At 34.8% G+C, this 24,465-nt stretch overlaps 1 protein-coding gene across 9 annotated transcripts in view; it reads left to right on the top strand.

Annotated features, from left to right (window-relative positions):
* Positions 1-24,465, top strand: part of MARK3 (microtubule affinity regulating kinase 3) — a 136,806-nt gene that overhangs the window by 96,325 nt on the left and 16,016 nt on the right. For all 9 annotated transcript variants that reach the window (XM_072630138.1, XM_072630136.1, XM_072630137.1 and 6 more), the window contains 6 exons: positions 149-268; positions 1,920-2,019; positions 2,297-2,409; positions 2,883-3,036; positions 7,964-8,181; positions 10,119-10,222. In XM_072630138.1, the coding sequence (XP_072486239.1) occupies positions 149-268; positions 1,920-2,019; positions 2,297-2,409; positions 2,883-3,036; positions 7,964-8,181; positions 10,119-10,222 (809 nt within the window). The remainder of the gene's footprint in view (positions 1-148; positions 269-1,919; positions 2,020-2,296; positions 2,410-2,882; positions 3,037-7,963; positions 8,182-10,118; positions 10,223-24,465) is intronic.

Raw genomic sequence — 24,465 nt, 5'->3', positions numbered from 1 at the left:
CCAAAATTGGTGGTATTATAAAATGCCACCAAAATAATTAAAATCAATTTTGTAGATTTAATAGTTTTAAATTTTTACCGCTATGATGGTATATTGTCCTTTTAACCTGTCATTGATTTACCACTCTTCTAATCTGCTCTCCCTAAAGGAACTGAGAGAGAGAGTATTAAGAGGGAAATACAGAATCCCTTTCTACATGTCCACAGATTGTGAAAATCTCCTCAAGCGTTTCCTGGTGCTAAATCCAACCAAAAGAGGCACACTAGAGGTAATTGCCAATGTGAAAAACATAGGAAACTTTGAATATTCTTTGAAATATTTTTAGAGCTTTGCTTACTTTGTCCAAAGTGCTTAATTTATTTCTGAAGACTTTCAATTTGAAGCATTTAAGAGGACCAGAGAAAAGCAAGTGTATTCTGATTTTCCAAAAAAGGGAAGAGTTGAGTCAGCAAATAATGGGCTTGTGAGCTTGATTTCAATTCTTTCCAGTATTCTAGAAATACTAAGGGAGTAGGTAGTGAACATTTAAAGAAAGGAAATGATGTATCTCAAAGAGCCACATTACTTCAGCAAAAACAGATTATGCCAGACTAATTTCATTTCCTTTTTTGATGGGATAACTTGATGGAATGGTAGAACCAAGGAAATACTATCTCTAAATTTACTTAGATTTTTGTTTAAAAAAAAAATTAATAGAATCTTTCATGCTTTTCTTGTGGACAAGTTGGATAGATAGGGGCTAGACAATAGTACAGTTTAGGTGGATTGTAAACTGGTTAAACCTAAAGATTATTCATTACTGGTTCAATGTCTACTCTGTAAAAGGAGATTATCCCAGGGATTTTTTTTTTCTTAGATTTGTGCTAATATTTTTTTTTATCAATAATTTGGATAAATTTGTAGATATCATGCCCTTTAAAATTGACAACCAGGTAGACTGGTGAACCCAGATACTGAGTCAGATTCAAGGGGGAAAAAATCTCACTAGACTTGAACACCAAACCAAAGCTAAATTTTAGTGGAAATAAATATAGTTTTATGCTTGGGTTGAAAAAATAACAACTTTACCAAATATAAGGTATTGGAAACACATAGTTAACAGCAATTCACTTGAAATCTCTCTGGGAGGGTTTAGTGGATTATAAGCTCAGTGGGAGTCAACCCTGTTACATGGGGGGGAAGGGGGGGAGACAAGCAAAGGGGGAAAAAACCATCCCACCCCTAAAAGAAACAGCCCAGACTAACCCAGTCTTAGACTGTTCTTTAAGAGAAGCATACTTGAAATAGTCCTTCTTTATTCAGCCCTAGGTAACTACATTGTGTTCAGTTCTGGACACCATGTTTTAGAGAAAGCATTAGTAAACTAGAGCCTAATCAATATGGTAACATAGCTTAAGATCATTCATATAGGAACCAATAAAAGAAAATGGGGGTGTTTCACTTGGAATAGAAGAAATAAAGGTGATATGAAGGCCTTTCTTTAGATATTGGAAAGGCTGTCATGTTAAAGAAGTGTTAGACTTGTTCTGCTTGACTCCAGATGTAGTTTAGAGAGCCAGTAATTGAAGCCGCTTGAAGGTAGATTGGGCCTAGGAGGTGGTGGTTTTTACCTGACTAGATGCCTCATAACAGATTCTGAATCACCACTTTAAGCATGTGTTGTAGATGAGATTCTTGGTCAAACCAGATGACTTTGGAGCTCTTTTTCATAGAAGCTAATACTTGTCTTTTGAGAGAATGATATACTAAGAAAGTAAAAAACATTTCCCCCTCGAGTTTTATGTAATGAAAATCTGAAAATAAACTCTAAAATTTAGAGACCTTATATATAGTAGAGTAGTTGAAGTGTTACTGTGATTTTGTTTTTGTTTTTTGCTCTTCTTGTTATAAATGCTAATTAATAGTTCACTTTTTTGTAGCAAATCATGAAGGACAGGTGGATCAATGCAGGGCATGAGGAAGATGAACTAAAACCATTTGTAGAACCAGAGCTAGACATCTCAGACCAGAAAAGAATAGGTAATCCGATGGGGGTAAAGGTGGGGTGGGGTGCAGTGCCAGAATGGTTATCTGAATATGTGCGCGTGTGTGTGTGTGTGTGTGTGTGTGTTTATATTATATGCTTATAGATAATATTGTATGTCACTGACATACATGAACTGCACTGACAGCAGGTAACTAGAATAATTGATTAAACACTCATTTGTTTTAAGTATAGTCTTTTTGAGTCAAGGGAACATTTTATCCTGAAACAAAATGTTTTGTTAATGTAAACTTTCTTGTACTCTTCCTTTAGATATTATGGTGGGAATGGGTTATTCACAAGAAGAAATTCAAGAATCTCTTAGTAAAATGAAATACGATGAAATCACAGCCACATATTTGTTGTTGGGTAGAAAATCATCAGAGGTAAGAGTAATTTCAGAAAGGAAAGCTAAAGATACCTTTTGTAATTTTGTTGTTGTTGTTTGGTAATTTTTTATATGCAAGTAATAGTCATTCCAAGTCCCATGACTATTACTCTTTTTTTATTAGCTACTGAGTTTTTCAAGGTAATAGCTTTTAACGCTGGACATTGTCACGGATAACAGATTAATAATTAGTATTTAAAAACAATTTCATATATCATCAGATATAGAATATAAATGTATATTTAACAAATTTATTTGTTTTCTGTCCTTTGCAGCATATGTTGAAAAAGTATATTACACTTCTCTCTTTCTTTACCTTTGAATGACCAACAAGAATATGTCTGTTTCTTGGATTTTCAGCTCTAGTTTAGTCATCTCAATAAAATAGTTCTGTTATGTGAGGTTCAAGTTTATATTTTAATAAATCATTTGTATTTGTATGTATGTTGTCCTTTTTCAATTTTTTCCTAGCTGGATGCTAGTGATTCAAGTTCCAGCAGCAATCTTTCACTTGCTAAGGTTAGGCCAAGCAGTGATCTTAATAATAGCACGGGACAATCTCCTCACCACAAAGTCCAAAGAAGCATCTCTTCAAGCCAGAAGCAAAGACGATATAGTGATCATGGTGAGTGATAATAGCAAAGAATATTCTTTGTTTTTCCTTTTAAATAGGAAGACTGACTATGACCAATGGCCATATAAAATGATACAAAGCCTTTACCTCACTACCTAGCCAGGTGCCTTTTTCCTTTTTTGTGAGTTCTTATGTTTCTTTCTAAAGTCCTAATGTGGCATGGAGAGAAATGAACTCTGGATTCTCAAAGGCCATCCTAGTGCAGCTGATGCTCTGGTAGGTTCCACTAAAATGAAGTGTCTTAAGTTTTGGCACAGCAGCAGACATTGTGCCTGCTATCTGAGAATCAACCTAGGCAAGAATCATAGGGTTGGACACCCAACCTAATTTTTTTCAGCCACAGCAATCTGAAATGCTGTCTACTAATGTATGGAGGAACTGCAATCTCTATCAGTAGACAAAATACGTGCACTGATGAAATTAAAGATATTTGAAGTATGTGAGTAGAAGTTCTATATAATGCTTACAGCCAGAGTAACTGGGTTCAATTTCTGGATGACTCAGCTATTTGTATGTCTGGCTGGTTGTTCTGCTTGAGCTATGTAGACTTAACTGTATAGGAAATCTCCCTAGAATATTGAGAGGTCAAATGTATGGCTACTCCTCCCTGGTTTTTAATGTATAACTCTTCCAAAAACCCCTTCCTTTCTGAGGTATCTGTTTTCAAAGCATAAGTCAACCAACATTTTTCAAGCAGCTACTGTATATATGAAGCACTGTGCATCTGACTTCAAGAAGCTTACATTCCATTGAGGAAAATAACTCTTACATAATGCATATATGAGCATAAGGAAAAGAAGTTAATTTTGTGGAAGGCAGGTGATCAGGAGTTGGCCTCATAAAAGAGGTTGCATTTTAGTTGTGCTTTGAAGGAAATTAAGGATCCTGAGTCAGGGAAATTGGCACGAGGATCACCTTTTCAGAAGTACCAAGAGGAGAGATGGAATGTTTTTTGTGAAGAACAGCAAGATTACTTTGACTGAACTAAAGTGTATGTGAATAGAAGGTAATATATAATCAGTCTAGAAAGGTAGGTTGGAGCCAGATTGTGAAGGTCTTTAAATACCAGAGAAGTTTGTGTTTGGTCCTAGAGAGTTGTTGGTGATAGTGAACAGAGGAATAACGTGGTCAGATCTGTGTTTTAGGAATATTATTTTGACAACTCTGGGAGATGGCATGGAAAGAAGATGGTTTGGAATAGAGATTGTATTATAGCTTTATTAAAACAACTATTAATTTATTTGTTAATATTATATATTATTATATGATCACATAATTCCATTTATATCTGTATGTGTGTAGATGTCTGTGTATATCACCTCTCAGGAATATAGACATAGACTTACATGCATATACAGTTGAGAAGTGATGAAGGCCTGAATTAAAGTGGTGACCTTGTCAGTGGAAAGAAGAGAATAGATGCCATAGACATTGTCACTTGTTTGGATATGTTCAGTGAGGGAAAAATGAAGATTTGAGTATGCCTCACAAGTTGTAAATCTGGGTGACCAAAAAGATTTTAACAGAAAAGGAGAAGTTCATTAGAAAAGTAGATTTTGAGGGAAAGATGGTTTCTGTTTTGGACTTGCTGAATTTGGCATGTCTTCAGGACATCCAGTTTGATATATGTCTCATCAACTCTTTGATTATTGAGGACTGGAGTTCAAAAGACTATTGGATAAAAGTATTTTTGTTTAATATTTTACCTTTATGTGCCTATCTTTGTCAATGTTTTCAAAGTCTTAGTTCCTGAAAGAAAGGTACCAAATATATTTAAGTTAATTTTTATAGTGTATAACATTGCTCTGTGAACAAAGAAGCAGTTAATTGATGCTTTTAATGATACTGAAAAAACAATTGTATGGGTATCCCCCCTCCAATAAAGGACCAAACTATAATGTGTAAACGATATCCTTGACCAAATGCAATAAAAATATCACCTTATAAAAGCATGAAAAATTTTTATAAAGATTTGGACATTTTCTTCCTAGTCTTGTACCTTGGGGTTAAACCTTCACCAGAATCATAGAGTGAGTGTGAATTTTATATCTTCTCTCTTATCTCACTTCCCTCTACCCCTCATTGTGGAATGTCATTGGTTCCAAATTATTTGCCACCTAAGATAAAACTTCTGAGCCACATACCTTTTCAGCTGTATCTTCCACAACTCACCCTTCATATATTTTATATACATTCTAGTCAAACAGGGTAACTCTCTGTGTTCCATGCTTGTTTTGAATTTCTCTTCTCTTTCTGGTTTGGTTATTCTTCCATTACAAAAATGATCTCCTCTTCTACTTCCCAATATTTTGGAGTCTATCTCTTTCTTCATGAACTCCTCAAAAGCTACCTCCTTCATAAAGCTACTGAACCTGCCTCATAGATGAAAGTGATCTTTCCCTGCCCCAAATTTTTATAGCACTTTTACCTCTCCTTTGTGCTCACTACACTCTTCGTGACATCATAGTCAATTATGTAGTTGTATTTTTCTTCCCATCAAATTGTAAGCATCTTGAGGGCATGGTATGTCTTGTATAGACATCTAGTACAGTTCCTTGCATCTGAGTAGGCACTGAGTAAATGTTTGTTAAATTGAGTTAGAGCTTAGAAGGGTCTTAGAAGATCTTTTAACACAACCTCTTCACTTTCCAAAAGAAAAAATAGCCAAGTAGTGAAGTGATCTTCCCAAGGTCATCAGTGAGTTTGGTGGCAAACCCAGAACCTGAACCATGCTTATGATTGATAGTCCAGTGTTCTTCCCACTATATCATTCTGTCTTCTCATCTTGATGAGGTTTCTTAATCTGTATTTTAATAATATAGTTTCTTCCTCCACAGAACTTCTGGAATATCACGTAAGAACATTTTGAAACAAACTTAGTAGGAAGTTAGCAAAATTCAATCAGCTCCCCTCCATGGTAACTTCCCAGAGCATAGGGAGATTCATAAGCTGAGAAAGGAGGGTAGGCCTTCAGGAGTGCTGGTGTTTGGTCAATAAACATTTATTAAGCACTAGCTGTGTGCCAAACTGTGCTAAGTACTAGGGATACAGGTATGAAAAAGTATGACAGTTCTTGCCCGCAACCAACTTACAATCAAAAAGGGAGAAGACAACAGACAAAAAGAACTGAAAAAGGGATGGAGCACATCCACCCTTCCAATCAGAAGCGCAGAGGGTAGTAAGGGGACTGATACGGTCTGAGTACCAGGCAGTCTCACAGGACAATGAGTTTTCTTGCTACAAGGTTCCTGGGACTTGGTGGAGTCCAGTCCAAGGAAGTTTAGCCAAGTGAGTTTAAAAGCAAATAAACAAAAAACCCCAAGCGTAGGCATCAGAGTTGTTTGGCACAAAGTTATACTTTATAAATATCTAGCCTAATGACTAAGTGAGTGCTCATAGGCAAATGTCAGAGCAGATTTTTTTATTTCTCCTTTCTCTTGCTTGACCTCATCCTAAATCATACGTTAGACTATATATATATACCAGTTTCTAAAAACAAATATTTAGTTTGTATGAAATGAAATTTCTCATTCCTTGAAGTTTATGCTGAAAACTATATTGTGATTGATATAACTCAGTGGCTAAAATTATCAAAGATACTGTCATACACATATGTGATGCATATAACCTTTTACTGGTTGATTACAACCTAAACTTTATAGTTTACTCCAAGTTTCTAAGTTTTGCATTAATTTGAGTATATATCTTTGCCATTTGTAATCTTAAGTGAAGCCACACTTAACTATCTTTTTACCAAATGAAAAAGTGTCATGGTTTTGAAACAAATTAATAATTACCTGAAAGTTAGATGTTTAAGGTGATGTTAGGACTCTTCAGATATGGAAAAGAAAAAAAAACATATTGAGCCAAGGACAATGTCACCAGTTTTAGCAGTATTTTGCTAGGTTTTTTTGTTGTTTTGAAACTACCAAACTTATTCATGCTTTCCCAGCAAAACCCGTTATTCACTTAGTTCAACTCAGATATTCTTAATTTAGAATTTTCTATAGAGATGGAGCCATGTTCTTTCTCTAATAGCTACAAAATCCAAATACTCCTCACACTAAATAATTACATAAATTTATATAGTGCTCTAAGATTTACAAAGTAATTTTCTTAAAACAAACATGTAAAGGGTATTATCCCTTTTTGTATAGATAAGGAATCTGAGCCTTAGAGTTACAATAACTGGCCAGAGTCACACAGCTATTAAGTATCAGAGCCAGGAATGTGAACCCAGTTCATTCAAGTCTGTTAATTATATCATGCTGCCTTTAAAGTATGATCTACATTTTTATTTTTCACCTCCATAAAATTGGAATGATTAATGATTCCAAATTGTTTGAATTTTGAATTCTCTTCTACTGCTTAAGTAGGCACTGACTCCTTCTATGCCTTTTCCTGCCTTGGTGAACCACAATTTCATTGCATTACATATTTAAATTCAAGGTAAATTTTGAGACAACTTGAAGGAAATATTTTGTAATTGTGTAATACTATTCTGTTCCAAAAGGTGAAGGCCTCTCTTGTACAAAAAAGGATGTAATTCAGTCAAATTTCCAAGGTGAACCCATTGTTTCTGCATGATTTTGTGTGCATCATTAGCATAGTTGATTTGTTATAACTACAGTAACATCCTCCCAAGATGTTTTCCAAAAGACAGCTTCCAAAAACTTCTTAATTGTGAGATCTTTTAAAGGAAATAGAAAATTATGAACAAGTAGATGTCATCTAACAATTTAGATTTATTTGTGGCAAAATTTTGTATCAGGGGGAACTTCGTAGAGGATTTTACTGCATTATCTTTTTTTTCCTTTGAAATAGCACTTTCTTGCCCTGCTTGTTAAAGTACTCTTTTTTCAGCAAGTCAATAATAGAAAGATCTATTCTAATTTGAAACCAAAATTCTATATTTCAGCTGGACCATCCATTCCTCCAGTTGTGGCCTATCCCAAAAGGAGTCAGACCAGCACTACAGATAATGACCTCAAGGAGGAAGGAATTCAGCCAAGGAAATCCAGCAGTAGTGCTGTTGGAGGAAAGGGATTAGCACCAGCTAGTCCCATGCTGGGTAATGCAAATAATCCAAATAAGGCAGATATTCCTGAACGGAAGAAAAGTGCCACTATTCCTAGCGTAAGTCATATTTGTTCAGTAGTGGTACTTTATTTTATTCTTTGGTAAGGAGAGTTTAAATACCTGTTTAGAACATGAGGATTTTTGTCCATGAATGAATTCTATTTTTGTTCATCAAGCATAGCAACAATTATTCTTTAGCTGTTACAGAGGCAGTATAGTAGTGTAGTGGAAAGAAATGTGAATTCGCAGACTTGGGCCCTGGGTTGTAATCCTTTTTCTAACTACTTTCTGTGTAACTTTTGGCAGATCACTTTGCTTTTCTGGGTTGATTTCCTAGGTGTGTAGGATTCTAGATTTAGAACTGAAAGGGTCTGTTGGGATCATCTAGTCCAAATGCATCATTTGAAAGTGAGACTCAGAGAGATTAAGAACCTATAACATTTGTAAGCTGTCAAAAATATGTTACCTTGCAGGCAGCTAGGTGGTAAGGTGGATAGAGTGCCAGGATAGTAGTCAGGGAGACTCGTTTTCCTGAGTTCAAATCTGGTCTCAGACATTTACTATGCTTAATAACTCTGTGAACCTGGTCAAGTCACTTAATCCTGTTTGCCTCTTTACCTCATCTGTAATATGATCTGGAGAAGGAAATAGTAATCCACTTCAGTATCTTGGCCAAGAAAAAATCCAAATGGGACTACAAAAAGTCCGACACAGCTAAAATGGTTAAACAAAAACATATAACCCTGTACTGTTGTTTCTGTAGCAGGCTAGAAAGGCTCCAAAAAGCCTACCAAGATGAATATTAGTGTATCTAATTTTTAGTTTTTAGACAGTATTTTTATTTCTGCTGGGAATAAAGCCTAGCAAGTTAGTTGATTTCCTGAAGTCGTACTAATAAAGTCCATTTAACATTATTGGTAGTCACAAAAGTTTAAGAATTTTTATTGACTATTATCATTGGAAGGGTCCTTGGAAAATATCTAATCCAATTCCCTAATTTTATAGATAAGGAAAATAAATCTCAGAGAGAAGCAGTGAGTTAAAGAAACCACCCTAGTTATATTTACTGACTCCCTTCTTTCATACTATCCAGTTCTCTTCAACTTCCATGATAGAGTTGACTCTCCATTTTTAATTCTTTGTAGAGAGATAAAATTGAGCATTGTTTTTATTTCTTTTTATTTCTTCTCCTATTCATCTTTCAGTCATTAGAAAGCCATATTCAATACCTCCTGCTTAAACATGCATAGCACCAGATAAGGTGATATCAACTGAAAACTCATCCACTTACTATTTAATGAAAGGTGTTTTTATTTTAAGAAATGTCCACTTGTGTTCATTTGCCTTTTCCTTTTCCTTCTTTTTTCAATAATTCATGAATGTTCATTGATGACTGTGACTTTTACAAGTTATATTATGTTGTGTTACCTGGAGTGTGATTTGGGTGTTCTGTGTGTAAATTATTAAGGGCCCTTTTCAGTAGGGTAATAATAATGGACTAATATTGTTCAAGAAAGGAAAATGGTAATACTTCTCTAAATATTGTGTGACCCCTCTCTGGGCCTCAGTTTCCTGAAGTGTAAAATGAAGAAATTGAATTATTTGATCTCAAATTTTCTCTCCAATCTGTAGTTCTCAATTACTTAGAAATAGTTGATTTTACATTATCTTCAAATATATTTAATTGTAAATTTGTCATTCATGTTTCAAAATTCTTTTTGGCTTTTAATATCTTATACTTTATTTTCTTTTGAAAGATTAAGAGCACCCTGATTTTACAAGCAAGTTTTCATTTATTCTTCTGCAGTTCATTGTCAGCCGAGCAATTAACTAAGAAAGATAATTCTGTAGCATGTGGAGTATGCTATTGAGAGCATCATAGTGTAGTGAAAAACAAGAGAAAGAATTGCTTTATAGATTAATATTCTTATACAGTCTTCATTAATTAATTGAGCTTTTCTTTATAAGAAAATAAATTCTGCTTTTACTTTTAGAATAATTCAACATCTGGTGGGATGACACGACGAAATACTTATGTTTGTAGTGAAAGGACTACTGCAGATAGACATTCGGTGATTCAAAATGGCAAAGAAAACAGGTATGAAGCTTACACTATGAGCAAGGAAGTATGAATGTCTCATGGTCTTTTTCCTAAAGAGGGAGAGAGAGAGAGAGAGAGTGTGTGTGTGTGTGTGTTTCTTGTTGTGATAAGGAAAAAAGAAGTATCACTATTCTTGATCACAGAAACTTCAGAGTAGTAAATTCCTTTCATAGTTAAGATCTTCAGTTATAAAAAGTAGGTTGTTGACAATTTGATTAAATGGACTAATGCAGGGCACTACCATTAGGTGATATTGGAGAAATAAGGTGGAGTGGGAACTATGATCTTCTAAGTAACTTGAGGAAAATAAGCCAGAAAGCTTTGAAGTCAAAAGTCAAAAATAATTTTGTTCTAGAGGGTAATTAAGAATGACTGGAGAACATGTTCAGTCCACATATATTTTGAGAAATATATATTCAGATTATATACTGAAATGGCTTCATCTTTGGAATCTAAACAAGACACCTTTCTTTTGGATTCTTACGGGATTTTGAGGATTTTAAATAATGGGAATAAGCATTTATTGGGCCCTTTTTTATTCTAACTTCTTTGCAAATATTGTGGAGAAAGAAATTCCTGCCCTGGAGATGTTGATCCTTTCTTGAAGTGACAAGTAACAGTTAAAATAACTTTCAGATTTTTTTTGAAAAGGCTAAAATGTATAAGATGATATGCAAACTGAGTGAATCTGATTGGTAAAAGGATGCTGATTAAAATTATTATCCTTGAGAAGGGTGAGATTAGGAAATAATGTAAAGAGCAATTTAGAAGAGAGTCTCCAAGTATTTTAGGAGATAAGCTTATATTTTCCAGCTTGCCAAGTACTCATAGACCACTTTTTGAAAAAGTACCAAAATTAAAGTCATGAAAGTCTAAATAAAAATGAAATATTTATTTGTGAAATGCCAAGTAAGTGATGTAGAAGATGTAGATACCCTTTTGTTGATATGTAAAAAACTTTTATTATTTGAATTCTCTTCAGTTATATCTAATTCTTATGTTTAACTACAAATGTATTGCTTGTTCTTCTTTGCTGGAATTAATCATACTTGTCTGTTGTTTTTATTTCATTTTTAAAGCTTAACATTTTTTTCTAGATTCAGTAAACTTCTTAACAGAAGCTGAAATCTTAGTCCAATACCCTTCTTCTTTTCTTCAAACAACTATTTTATCATTATCCTCTTTTAATCAACTTCATATCAGCCTCTGATCCCCAAATCTCACACTAGTTGAAATTAACATGGAAGTAAAAATGTATCTGTAGTATTGTAGTATGTTAAATAATAATAAGCCCAATATAATAATAATAATAATAAGCCCAACACATAATAAGCACAACTCATATTTTCACAAACTGGTATTGTTTTTGGTTTTTTTGGTTTTTTTTTTTTTTTTTAATTTATTTATTTAACTTTTAACGTTCATTTTCACAAAATTTTGGGTTCCAAATTTTCTCCCCATTTGTCCCCTCCCCCCACCCCAAAATACCAAGCATTCTGATTGCTCCTATCACCAATCTGCCCTCTCTTGTATCATCCCTCCCTTCCCTTGTCCCCATCTTCTCTTTTATCCTGTAGGGCCAGATAACTCTCTATACCCCATTACCTGTATTTCTTATTTCCTAGTAGCAAGAACAGTACTCGACAATTGTTCCTGAAACTTTGAGTTCTAACTTCTCTTCATCCCTCCCTCCCCACCCATTCTCTTTGGGAAGGCAAGCAATTCAATATAATTTTGCAAATGACTTCCATGATAGTCGTGTTGTGTAAGACTAACTATATTTCCCTCCATCCTATCCTGCCCCCCCATTGCTTCTATTCTCTCTTTTGATCCTGTCCCTCCCCAAGAGTGTTGACTTCAAATTGCTTCTTCCTCCCATTGCCCTCCCTTCCATCATCCTCCCCCCGCCCCCGCTTAACCCCTTCTCCCCCACTTTCCTGCATTGTAAGATAGGTTTTCATACCAAAATGAGTGTACATTTTATTCCTTCCTTTAGTCAAATGTCATGAGAGTAAACTTCATGTTTTTCTCTCACCTCCCCTCTTTTTCCCTCCACTAAAAAGTCTTTTGCCTACCTCTTTTGTGAGAAATAATTTACCCCATTCCATTTCTCCCTTTCTCCTCCCAATAAATTTCTCTCTCACTGCTTAATTTCATTTTTTTAAGATAGGATCCCATCCTATTCCATTCACTCTGTGCTCTGTGTGTGTGTGCACACGTGTGCGTGTGCCTGTGTGTAATCCCACCCACTACCCAGATACTGAAAAGTTTCAAGAGTTACAAATATTGTCTTTCCATGTAGGAATGTAAACAGTTCAGCTCTAGTAAAGTCCCTTATGACTTTTCTTTGCTGATTACCTTTTCATGCTTCTCTTCATTCTTGTGTTTGAAAGTCAAATTTTCTTTTCAGCTTTGGTCTTTTCATCAAGAATGCTTGAAAGTCCTCTGTTTCATTGAATGACCATTTTTTCCCCTGAAGTATTATACTCAGTTTTGCTGGGTAGGTGATTCTTGGTTTTAGTCCTAGTTCCTTTGACTTCTGGAATATCCTATTCCACGCCCTTCGATCCCTTAATGTGGAAGCTGCTAGATCTTGTGTTATCCTGATTGTATTTCCACAATTCTTGAATTGTTTCTTTCTAGCTGCTTGCAATATTTTCTCCTTGATCTGGGAACTCTGGAATTTGGCCACAATGTTCCTAGGAGTATCTCTTTTTGGATCTCTTTCAGGCGGAGATCGGTGGATTCTTTGAATACTTATTTTGCCCTCTGGTTCTAGAATATCAGGGCAATTTTCCTTGATAATTTCATGAAAGATGATGTCTAGGCTCTTTTTTTGATCATGGCTTTCAGGTAGTCCCATAATTTTTAAGTCTCTCCTGGATCTATTTTCCAGGTCAGTTGTTTTTCCAATGGGATATTTCACATTATCTTCCATTTTTTCATTCCTTTGGGGTTTTTTTGTGATTTCTTGGTTTCTTATAAAGTCATTATCCTCCATCTGTTCCATTCTGATTTTGAAAGAACTATTTTCTTCAGTGAGCTTTTGAACCTCCTTTTCCATTTGGTTAATTCTGCTTTTGAAAGCATTCTTCTCTTCATTGGCTTTTTGAACCTCTTTTGCCAGTTGAGTTAGCCTATTTTTCAAGGTGTTATTTTCTTCAGCATTTTTTTGGGTCTCCTTTAGCAAGGTGTTGACCTGCTTTTCATGCTTTTCTTCCATCTCATTTCTCTTCCCAGTTTTTCCTCCACCTCTCTTACTTGATTTTCAAAATCCTTTTTGAGCTCTTCCATGGCCTGAGCCCATGGAATATTTATTCTGGATGTTTGGGATACAGAAGCCTTGACTTCTGTGTCTTTCCCTGATGGTAAGCCTTGTTCTTCCTCATCCAAAAGGTTGGGAGGAGATATCTGTTCACCAAGAAAGTAACCTTCTATAGTCTTATTTTTTTTCTCTTTTCTGATCTGCCCAGCCAGGGCTTGGGGGCTGAGATTCAAATGCTGCTTCCCAGCCTCAGGGCTTTGGGCAGGGTCGGGGCTGCTATTCAGTGTGAGATTAAGTTCAGGTGTTCGGGTCGGGGCAGGGCCACCTCACGGGCTCAGTTCCCTGAGGAGGTTTATGGGGAGACCTTCAACAATGGATCCAAGCTCCTGCCTGCCCTGGGAGCCCCTGTCTGCTGCTGCCTCCGCTGCCGCCTCCCAAGCCATGGGGGCACCCCGCTCCCCTCTTGGTGATCCAAAAAGACTCTCTCACCAACCTTTGCGCCCGTGGGTAGAGGGACCTGCGTGGCCGTTGGTGACCCGGTCCCTGACGCCCTCTCGGACCCGCTCCCCCCAGCGCCACGCGACCAAGGCAGGGCTGGGCTCCACTCCGGGTCCTGTGCACTACTCGTGTCGGTCCCCCAGTTCTCTCCGGAACAGAAATCTCCTCCGCCCCACCACCCTGTGGCCTCTGCCACTCCAGATCTCGTTGGGAGTTCCTCCCTACCGGTATTTTACGGGCTATGGGTTTGGAGCTAGCATATGTGTATCTTTCTACTCCGCCATCTTGGCTCCTCCCCCCACAAACTGGTATTGTTAATAGGATTGTTATACTGGTCAAATGAGGTAATGCGTATAGAGCATCTGGTATACTTCAAATCTCTTGTAAACACAGCTATTATTTATTTCTGTGTATCCCTCACTCTTCCCTGCATCTCTAATTACTGGAAATCCACATCAGTATTTCAGAAGAGGCCATTTCATTTGTGTAGCATGTACACTGTTTCCCAACACAAATTGTAATCCCTCCTTACTTTAGTAGACAGCCTTCATGAGCTTCTGTGACTGAAAATTCATCACCTAATGGCCTGTTTTGTAGTAGTAATCCTTTCTGTAAGCTGTCCTTTAGACTACTGACACAAGCAGTTGATGGGGCAATACTGAAAATTTTTCTAGTTGATAGAATTTGCAACAGATTATGCTTCCCTGTAATGTCTTTCAGGAACTTGGGAACACGTTTACACCACAGTGAGATTATCAGAATAGCACATTAGAGTACTTGCTAGTGAGGCAGTCAAAAGTTTTGTTTGTCCTTTATTGTCATTTGTATTATGACAAAATACTATTGTGTTTAGCATTGTGTAAGCATGTGCTTAAATATGACATCATCAGTGCACACAATTCTACTTGCCTGTTCTCTGGACATACATGTTTTTAATAAATCAGTTTGTCTGCTAATTTTTTTTTTAAGTTAATAAAGTTTCATTCTGAAAGTCCTTCACATTTCTTTTCTGAAAAAGTCACCTGATAGAAAATGTTGATAAATAGCATGCTGAATGGAAGTTTCTAGTTTGTTCCTAAGTTCAAGTGACTATAAAGGTATCATCTTAGGAGTTCTGTGACAGCCTTAAAATTCATTAAGTTCTGATTTTCCAAAGATTCTTTAGTTTGAGATGTACGTTTTGAAACTGTCCTCCTGTTTGTGTACCCTTAATGAATTCTCATTTCCTAAAAGAATTCATTTCTCTTATCAGAAAGTTTTTAAAATATAATTTGATTCACTGATTTTATATTCTTCACTTAATTGATTAATTGATACCTAAATTACATGGTACAGTTTCTAAATTTTATTCTTGTTAGATCTTATTAGCATCTGTTTGGTAGTATGGTCTGTTGTTATATTTTTTTAAAAAACACAAAGCTTTTTATATTTTTTTTTCTGTTCCACATTCTCTGCCTCTTCCTCTCTCCTTCACTCAATGAGAAAGAAAGAAAAACAAGTCCTATTACAAATATGCATAATCAGAAAAAAAAATTCTGCATTAGCCATGTTTCCCAAAAAAAGTAAGAAAAAGAGGCGAAAATAATATTCTTTGATCTGCACTCTTGAGTCTATCAATTCTATATCTGGAGATGGATAGTATGTTTCATCATGAGTCATTTGGAATTGTGGGTCATTGTGTTGCTCAGATACTAAGTCTTTCAGAGCTGATTATCTTTATGATTTGCTTTTTTGGTATAGGTTGATTTCCTGGTTCTCCTTACTTCACATTGTGTCAGGTTTATACAAGTTTCCCAGGTTTTTCTGAAACTGACACCTTTCATCATTTCTTTCAACATAACAGTATTCTATCACATTCACATACCACAACTTGTTTGTCCTTTTCCCTAATTAATGGACATCCCAAATTTCCAACTCTTTGCTACCAGAAAAAGAGTTGCTACAATTATGTTTGCACATGTGGGTCCTCTTTCTTTGATCTTCCTGGGGGTATAGCCCTATTAGACCTATTATTGCTGGGTCAAACAGTATGCAGTTTAATAGCCTTTTAGACAGTAGTTCTAATTTGCTCTTTTTTTAATCTTTCAATTTTTTTTTCCAATTGCATATATAATTTTTAACCTTTTTTTTTTTAAACTTTTGAGTTCCAAAAAGTATGCTTTGATCTGCATTCAGACTCCGTCCCTTCTTTCTCTGGAAGTGAATAGCATTTTTCATCATAGGTCCTTTGGAATTGTCTTGGACCATTATATTACTGAGTAAAACTAAGTCATACAAATCCTTGTACAATATTGTTGTTACTGTGTACCATGTTGTCATGGTCATACTTACTCCACTTTGCATCAGTTTATGTAAGTTTTTCCAGGTATTTTTCTGAATGACTGTCCTGCTCATTATTTCTTATAGCACAGTAGTATCCATCACAATCATATACCACAGCTTGGTCAGCATTCCTCTGTTGATGGGCCTTGATTTCCAATTATTTGTAACAATAAAACAAGCTGGTATAAATATTTTGTTCATAGAGATCCTTTTCCCTTTTTTTTTTTTTTAATCTCTTTGGAATACAAACCTAGTTGTGGTATTGGTGGATCAAAGGGGATCTACAGTTTTGGTAGCCTTTTTGGGCAGTTACAGATTGCTTTCCAGAATGGTTGGATCACTTCACAACTCCACCAGTAGTGCATTAGTGTCCCATTTTTTCCTACATTTCCTCCAACATTTGTCATTTTCCTTTTCTGTCATATTAGCCAATCTGATAGGTGTGCAGTAATACCTCAGAGTTGTTGTAATTTGTATTTCTCCAACCATTAGTGATTTAGAGCTTTGTTTCATGTGACTAGATAGCTTTGATTTCTGCATCTGAAAAGTGCCTGTTCATATCCTTTAACCATTTATCAATTGGGGAATGGCTTTTATTTCTACAAATTTGGCTCGTTTCTCTATATTTTGAGAAATGGGGTCTTTATCAGAAAATTTTGCTATAAAATTTTTTCCACAGTTTTCTGCTTTCCTTCTAATCCTGGCTGCATTGGTTTTGTTTGTGCAAAACCTTCTTAATTTAATGTGATTAGAATTCCAAATTGCTTTCCAAAATGGTTGGGCTACTTTACACCTTCACCAGCAGTACATTAGCATGCCTTTTTCCCCACTGCTCCACCAGAATATTTGTCATTTTTCCTTTTGTCATCCTAGCTAGTCAAAGTTATTTTAATTTACATCTCTAATTATTAACGATTTAGAGCATTTTTTATGTAATGGTTGATTTCTTCTTCTGAGAACTGCCTATTCCTATCTTCCAATAGCAATTGATAATGGCTCTTATTCTTATAAATTTGCTTATTACCTATATATTCTAGAAATAAGACCTTTATTAAAGAAATGTGCCACAAAGATTTATATACACATATCCCACCAGTTTCCCGCTTTTCTCATTTTAGCTGCATTGGTTTTGTTTGTGGAAGAATTTCTTAAATTTATGTGATCAAAATTATCCATTTTATCTCCTGGCTCTTATTTGTTCATGATCTTTTTTCCTCTCCACATATCTACTCTACTAATGTTCTTGTGATATCATCCTTTTTGTCAAAATTGTCCACCCATTTTGAGCTTATCTTGGTGTATAGTGTGAGATGTTGGTCTGTGTCTAGTTTTTTTTACCAGACTACTTTCCAGTTTTCCTAGCAGTTTATGTCAGAAAATGGTTCTTGAAACAGTAGGTGAGATCCTTGGGTTTATCGGACACTATGTTACTATGCTCATTTGCTTTTGTAGATTGTGTAATATCTTTTTCACTGATCAGTCTCTTCGTTTCTTACTTATCAGATTGTTTTGACAGTTTCCGCTTTGTACTATAGTTTGAAATCTGGTGCTAATGCTAGTCTTCCTCATTTTTTTCATTGATTCCTTTGATATTCTTCCAGATGAAATTGGTTATGATTTTTCCTAGATCTGTAAAGTAATTGGTGTGGCATTGAATAAGTAAATTAATTTAGGTAGCATTATCATTTTTGTTATTATTGGTTTTGCTTATCCATGAAAAATAAAAGTTCTCCAGCAACGACCACAGTGTGCGAGAGTTTTTTCTGGTAGACTTGGAATTTTGTAATAACACAAGAACTTCTTATAAAAAAAAAAAAAATCCCAGTGGTGGTTCTCAAGGCAAAATGCCTTCCACACTCAGAGAAAGAAATATGGAAGCCATTCACAAAATGTAGAAGATCATGTTTGTGTATGTGTATGTGTTTGTGTATCATGTTTTGATTTGTTATATGATTTCTTTCACTTATTCTAGTCTGACTACATAGCATGACTATAGTGAAAATATACTCAATAGGAAAGTATATGTAGAATCTATACAGAATTGTATGCAGTCGTGGGGAGGGAGGGGGGTAATGGGGGGTAGATGGGGGGGGATAAAATCTCAATTGTATGGCAGTGATTGTTAAACATTAAAAAATAAAAAAAAATTAAAAAAAAGACTTTGGACAAAGGAAAAAAAAAGAAGAAAAATAAAAGTTCTCCTATTATTTAGATCTGTTTTTATTATGTGAAGAACATTTTGTAATTATGTTTGTATAATTTGTGTGTGTGTCTTGGCAGGTACACACCAATGTATTTTATATGATCTGTAGTTATTTTAAATGGAATTGCTCTTTCTATCCCTTCCTGATAAACCTTGCTGGTAAAATGATTTGTGTGGGTTTATTTTATATCCTGCAACTTTGCTAAAGTCATTAATTCTTTTGATTAATTTTTTGGTTGACTCTAGGAAAACCCTCATATCATCTCCAAAAAGTAGTAGTATTTTTTCCTCTTTGCCTATATTTATTCCTTCGAATTCTTTTTCTTATTTACGTAACTAACATTTCTAGTGCATTATTTAATAGTTGTGGTGATATCGTTGTTTCACCCCTGACCTTAATGGAAAGGATTGTAGTTTATCCCCATTACAGATATTTTCTCTTAGTTTTAGATAGATATTATTTAGCATTTTAAGGAAACTTCCATTTATTCCTGTGTTTTTAGTATTTTTTACAGGAATAGGTGTTATATTTTTGTCAGCTTTTTCTGCACCTATGATTGAGATAATTGTGTGATTTTTGTTGTTTTTGTTATTGATATGGTCAGTTATGCTTATAATTTTCCTAATACAGAACCAGCTCTGTATTCCTCATATAAATCCAACCTGTTCATTGTGTGTGATATTTATGATATATTGCTCTAATCTCTGTACTCTAGTATTTTATTTAAGACTTTTGCATTGATATTCATTAGAGAAATTGGTCTGTAATTTTCTTTCTCTGTTTTGATTTTTCCTAATTTAAGCGTTAAGACCATATTTGTGTCATAAAAGGAATTTGACTGGATTCCTTTATCTACTTTTTTCCCAAACAGTTTATGTAGCATTGGAATCACTTGTTCTTTAAATGTTCATTAGTATTCATGTATAAATTTACCTGGTCCTGGAGGTTTGGGTTTTTCTTTTCTTTAGAGAGCTTATTTGTGACTTGTTCAGTTTCTTTTCCGAGGTTGAGTTACTTAATATTCTATTTCACATTCTCTTAATCTTGAGTAATTTATATTTTTGTGAATATTCATCCATTTCATTTTGATTTACAGTTTTATTGGAATGGTTACTCAAAATAGCTTCTAATTTCTTTTATTTCCTCTTGATATGTTGTGAATTAAGGTGTGGCTTTTTTTCATTTTTGATTGATTTTCTTTTTTAAAATCAGTTAGGTAATGGTTTATCTGTTTTATTTGTTTCTTATTTTTCCATAAAACCAGCTCCTACTAGTATTGATTAGTTAAATGATTTTATTTTTAATTTTGTTAACCTCGCCTTTGGTTTTTCAGTATTTCTATTTTAGTGTTTAATTAAGGGTTTTTAATTGGATGCCCTATTATTTGATCTGTTCTTCCTTTTATTGATGTAAGTGTTGAGAGATAAGGAATTTTCCCCTAACTATCCTTAGCTGTATGTCACAAATTTTGTTATGTTGTCTCATTGTTATCATAAATGAAATTATTGATTGTTTCTGTGATTTTGTTTTTTGACCCATTCATTCATTAAGCTTAGGCTATTTCCAGTTAGCTTTTAATCTGTGCTTCACAGGCCCTTTATTGAATGTATTATGTATTACATTATGTTCAGAAAAAAAGATGCATTTAATATTTCTGCTTTTCTTCATTTTTTATGAGATTTTTATGGCCTAGCCCATGATTATTTTGTATAGGTGCCGTACACAGCTAAGAAATAGGTATGCTCCTTTCTATTCTCATTCAGTATTCTCTAGAGGACTATCATATCTAACTTTTCTAAAATTCTAATTACCTCCTTAACTTTTTTAATAGCTATATTTATCTAGATCCAAGAGGCATAAATTGAGAACCCTTCAGTAATATGTCTGTTTCCTTCTATAACTCATTTAACTTTTCCTTCAAGAATTTGAATGTTGTGCCATTCATTTTGTCTTTTATAGGTGAGTTCATCCTGTTCACATTCCCTCTTATGATTGCTGACTCTATTTCCCTCCTTTCTGTTTTCTCATACTTAATCCTTCTTTTTGACACTGTCGTCACCTCAAGTGTCTGTTTGATTCTGTTCACTGTCTCCCTTAATCTTTCCTCTTATCCACCCCACTCCCCTTTTCTGCATAAAGTATAACTTATATAGTCAGATGTCATTAAGTTATTCAGTACAGTGAAACATTATTAGTCTTCAGAATACATATATCTAGGATAGCTTTGGAAGGAAGGAAGTTATTTTCCACTTATGTCTTCTCCCACCTGAGGCTTTTGTGCATATGGTTCCTTTTCTTAAACTTGAACTTTTGTGGTAAAAGTCTAGTAATGATAATTTGGGGTTAAAGGATAACTTCTGATGTGGAATCACCAGGGTTTTTTAGGGGAGTTGGGAGAGTTGACTCCCTCTGCAATTCTTCATGATAATGATAAGTATGATTCAGAGGGGACACAGGTATTGTCTTCACATATTAGAATGTAAGTGGTTTATATTTATTCGGCCTTTATCATTTTCATTCAGATTTACCTTTCTGTGTTTGTTTTAATTCCTGTATTTGAACTGATAGGTTTCTATATAGCTCTGGTCTTTTTATCAGGAATGCTCAAATGTTTTCTATGTCATTAAAGGTCTTCTCCCCTTCTCCCCCCTCCCCCCATCCCTTTAGCATCATACTCACTTTTACTAAATAAATTATTCTTGGCTATAAGTTTGTTGCTTGAGCAAAGTTTTGTACCTCTTATTCTAACCTATAAATTCCCTTTTGCATTCTTTCTTATGTTGCTCTCATTTCTTTTCTAATGTTCCCCCCTGGAGCTTTAATTTCACTGATAAAAAAAATATTTAAAAAATTTTTAAAACATTTCATCTTTTCTAGAAATTCTAGTTGAATCTGCATCCAAGCTGTTTTTCTTTGAGGGTTTGTGTGTAGATGTTTTAGAGTTATTCTCGAAAAATTTGTGTTTTTATGTATTTCTGCTCCTATGTAGTTGTAGTCACTAAATCTTGAGTGATTCTTGCTCAGATTTCTTGGTATTTTAACTTATTTCTGAGAGTTTGCAATATTCCTTTTTCCCCTCTTTTTTAAAAATGTATTTACTTTTAACATTCTCTTCCATAAGTTTAAATTTTCTCCTTTTCCCTCCCCAAGACAGCATGCAATATTATATGGCTCTTCAAAGGCATTGCTCTTAAACACATTTTCATATTAGTCATGTAGTTTGTAGTATTCTTAAATCCTGATTTTTACTGACTTGTTGGAATTTGAATTCTTCTTGACTTCTTGGAGAATTTTTTTTCCTTTATCCTAAAATTTCTGAGTTTTGTCTGTAGCATTCTTCAGAGTTTTCATTTTCAGGTGTCAGAAGGTGATTGGTAGTTTTTATTTTTACTTTGCCTTCTAGATCTAACAGATCTGGACAGTTTTCATTCATGATGACTTTCAGGTAGTTTTTTACATTATCTTATTATATGTGGGTTAAGAAATTTATATAACCCGAAGTCATAATTATGAAGGAGTAATTCATATTACCTTGACTGCTTCTAAAATAGATGTATGATACTTATTAGTCAAATAGCATAGAGAATTCCAATTGACATTTTGGATTTCCAGAATTAATTTCTAGCTACTGTAGTTTTCTAACAGGAATTCTAACCTTTAGGGTAGTTATATGTAGCATAAGACTTCACAAGGTCTACTTCTATGTTTGATCATCCATGGAGGTTACCTTGAGTTTTTGCATGCTGTGTAATCGGAACACAAATTTCAGGTGGAAAAAAATAGATTAAAGCTGTCTGTGGACCAACCCAAATTAAAAAGGGCTCATCACTAGTAGATTAGCTACCATGGCAACTAATATGAGAAAAAAACAAATACAAAATGGCCTTCAGTTAGGCCTCCTTGTTGGGTGACAGCCAGAGAGAAAGAATAGTAAAAGTTACTCATTCTTAGACCATCTCTAAGAATTTAACTGTAAAAATTCTGACTATTGCATTTTTGTCAGTTGATTAGAAATTAATTACATTAATTGAATATCAGTATTGCTATTTTTGGTATACATGAAAACAAACTTCCAAATAGAAGGAAGTTTGTCACTTGTCCTTGGTGAGATAACTAAAGGAGTTTAATAAATTGGTTTGATCATGTAGCCAAACTTCATTAAATATATTTCACAAGACACTTGGTCATCTTTCTTTTCAGTGTTCATGGTGAGCATAAACAAACAAACAAAAAAAATTCATTATCTTTTCCTCAGAACCCTCACCTCTTCCAGACTTCCCTGTTACTTCAGGGACACCTCTATCCTTCTGGTCACCCAAGTCCACCATCTTGCCTTTGTCCTGACTCTTTACTTGAACCTGTCTCGCCAAATTTTATTTTTTTAATTTCACAACTTTCCTATAAAGCCCCCTTTACTCCTTGACCTGGGAACCTTGGAATTTGTCTATAATATTCCTGAAAGTTTTCATTTAGGGATTTTTTTCAGGAGGTGATCAGTGGATTCTTTCAATGTTCGTTTTACTCTCTGGTCATAGGCTATCAGGGCAGTTTTCCTTGATGATTTCTTGAAAGATGATGTCTAGTCTCTTTTTTTGATTATGGCATTTAGGTAGTCCAGTAATTGTACATTATCTCTCCTGGATCTGTTTTTCAGGTCAGCTATATTTCCAATGAAATATTTTACATTTCCTTCTTTTTTTCATTCATTTGATTTTATTTTATTGTTTCTTGATGTGTAATGGATTCATTAGCTTCTATTTTCCCAATTCTAATTTTTAAGAAACTTTTGTATCTCCTTTTCCACTTGAACAATTCCACTTTTTAAGGAGTTCTTTTCTTTGATGAATTTTTTTTTGACATTTTTTATTTATTTATTTTCTGTGTTCTGCAGTCACTACCATATAATTTAGATTTTTTTTTCCTCCCTCCCTAAGATGGCATACAATTTTATATAGGTTCTGCACAGACATTCCTGTTAAATACATTTTCACCATAGTCATGTTGTGCATAAGAATTAAAATGAATGGGAGAAATCATATAACAAACCAAAACATAACACATAAGAAAATGATCTGCTACATTCTGCCATTGAATTCCATAGTTCTTTCTCTGTATGTGGAAGGCATTTTGCCGTATAAAAGACCATTGGGAATTTTTTAAGTCCTTGCATCACAATGAAATTCCAAGTCTACCAGAAAAAATTCTCACACACTGTGGTTGTTGCTGTGCACAAAGTTCTCCTGCTTCTATTCCTTTCGCTCAGCATCAGATCTCTTCAGTGAATTTTTTAAACATCTTTTACCATTTGACCTATTCTCTTTTCTAAGGTATTATTTTCTTCACTTTTTTTTTTGCAAGTTGTTGACTATTTTTATGATTTTCTTGCATCACTGTCATTTCTTTTCTCAGGTTTTCCTATATTTTTATAATCCTTTTGATCTCTTCCAAGGATTCTTTTTTGGGTTTGAGGCAAATTCACATTTTTCTTTGAGACTTTGCATGTAACAATTTTGACTTTTGTTGGCTTCTTCTGAGTTTTTCTTTTGATCTTTCCTGTCACCATAGTAATTTTCTATAATCAGGATCTTTTGTTGTTTGCTCGTATTTCCAGCCTATTTCTTGACTTTTAACTTTTTGTTGTTAAAGTTGGGCTCTGCTGCTGGTATAGAGGGAGCGCTCTCCCAAGCTTCATGTTTTTTGTGTAGCTGTTTTCAGAGCTAGTTCTGGGGATCTGTAAGTTTTCAGTTCTTCCAAGGTGGTATGATATAAGGAGGTGTGTGTTTGCTGTTCTTGGCCTGTGCTCTGTTCTGTGAGCAACCACCAGTACTCTTTTCCACCCTGGAATTATGAGCAGAGTTCCCCACTCCCATGCAGCTGCTGTTCCTTCTTTGCCCTGAGTCTGTGACCTGGATTCAAGTATGAGCAGTGCAACATAGCCCTGCCCCCAGTGT

This window comes from Notamacropus eugenii, chromosome 1 (assembly GCF_028372415.1).
Source record: "Notamacropus eugenii isolate mMacEug1 chromosome 1, mMacEug1.pri_v2, whole genome shotgun sequence".
NCBI classification, from domain to species: domain Eukaryota; kingdom Metazoa; phylum Chordata; class Mammalia; order Diprotodontia; family Macropodidae; genus Notamacropus; species Notamacropus eugenii.
This window is presented reverse-complemented; position numbering and strand designations above follow the sequence as displayed.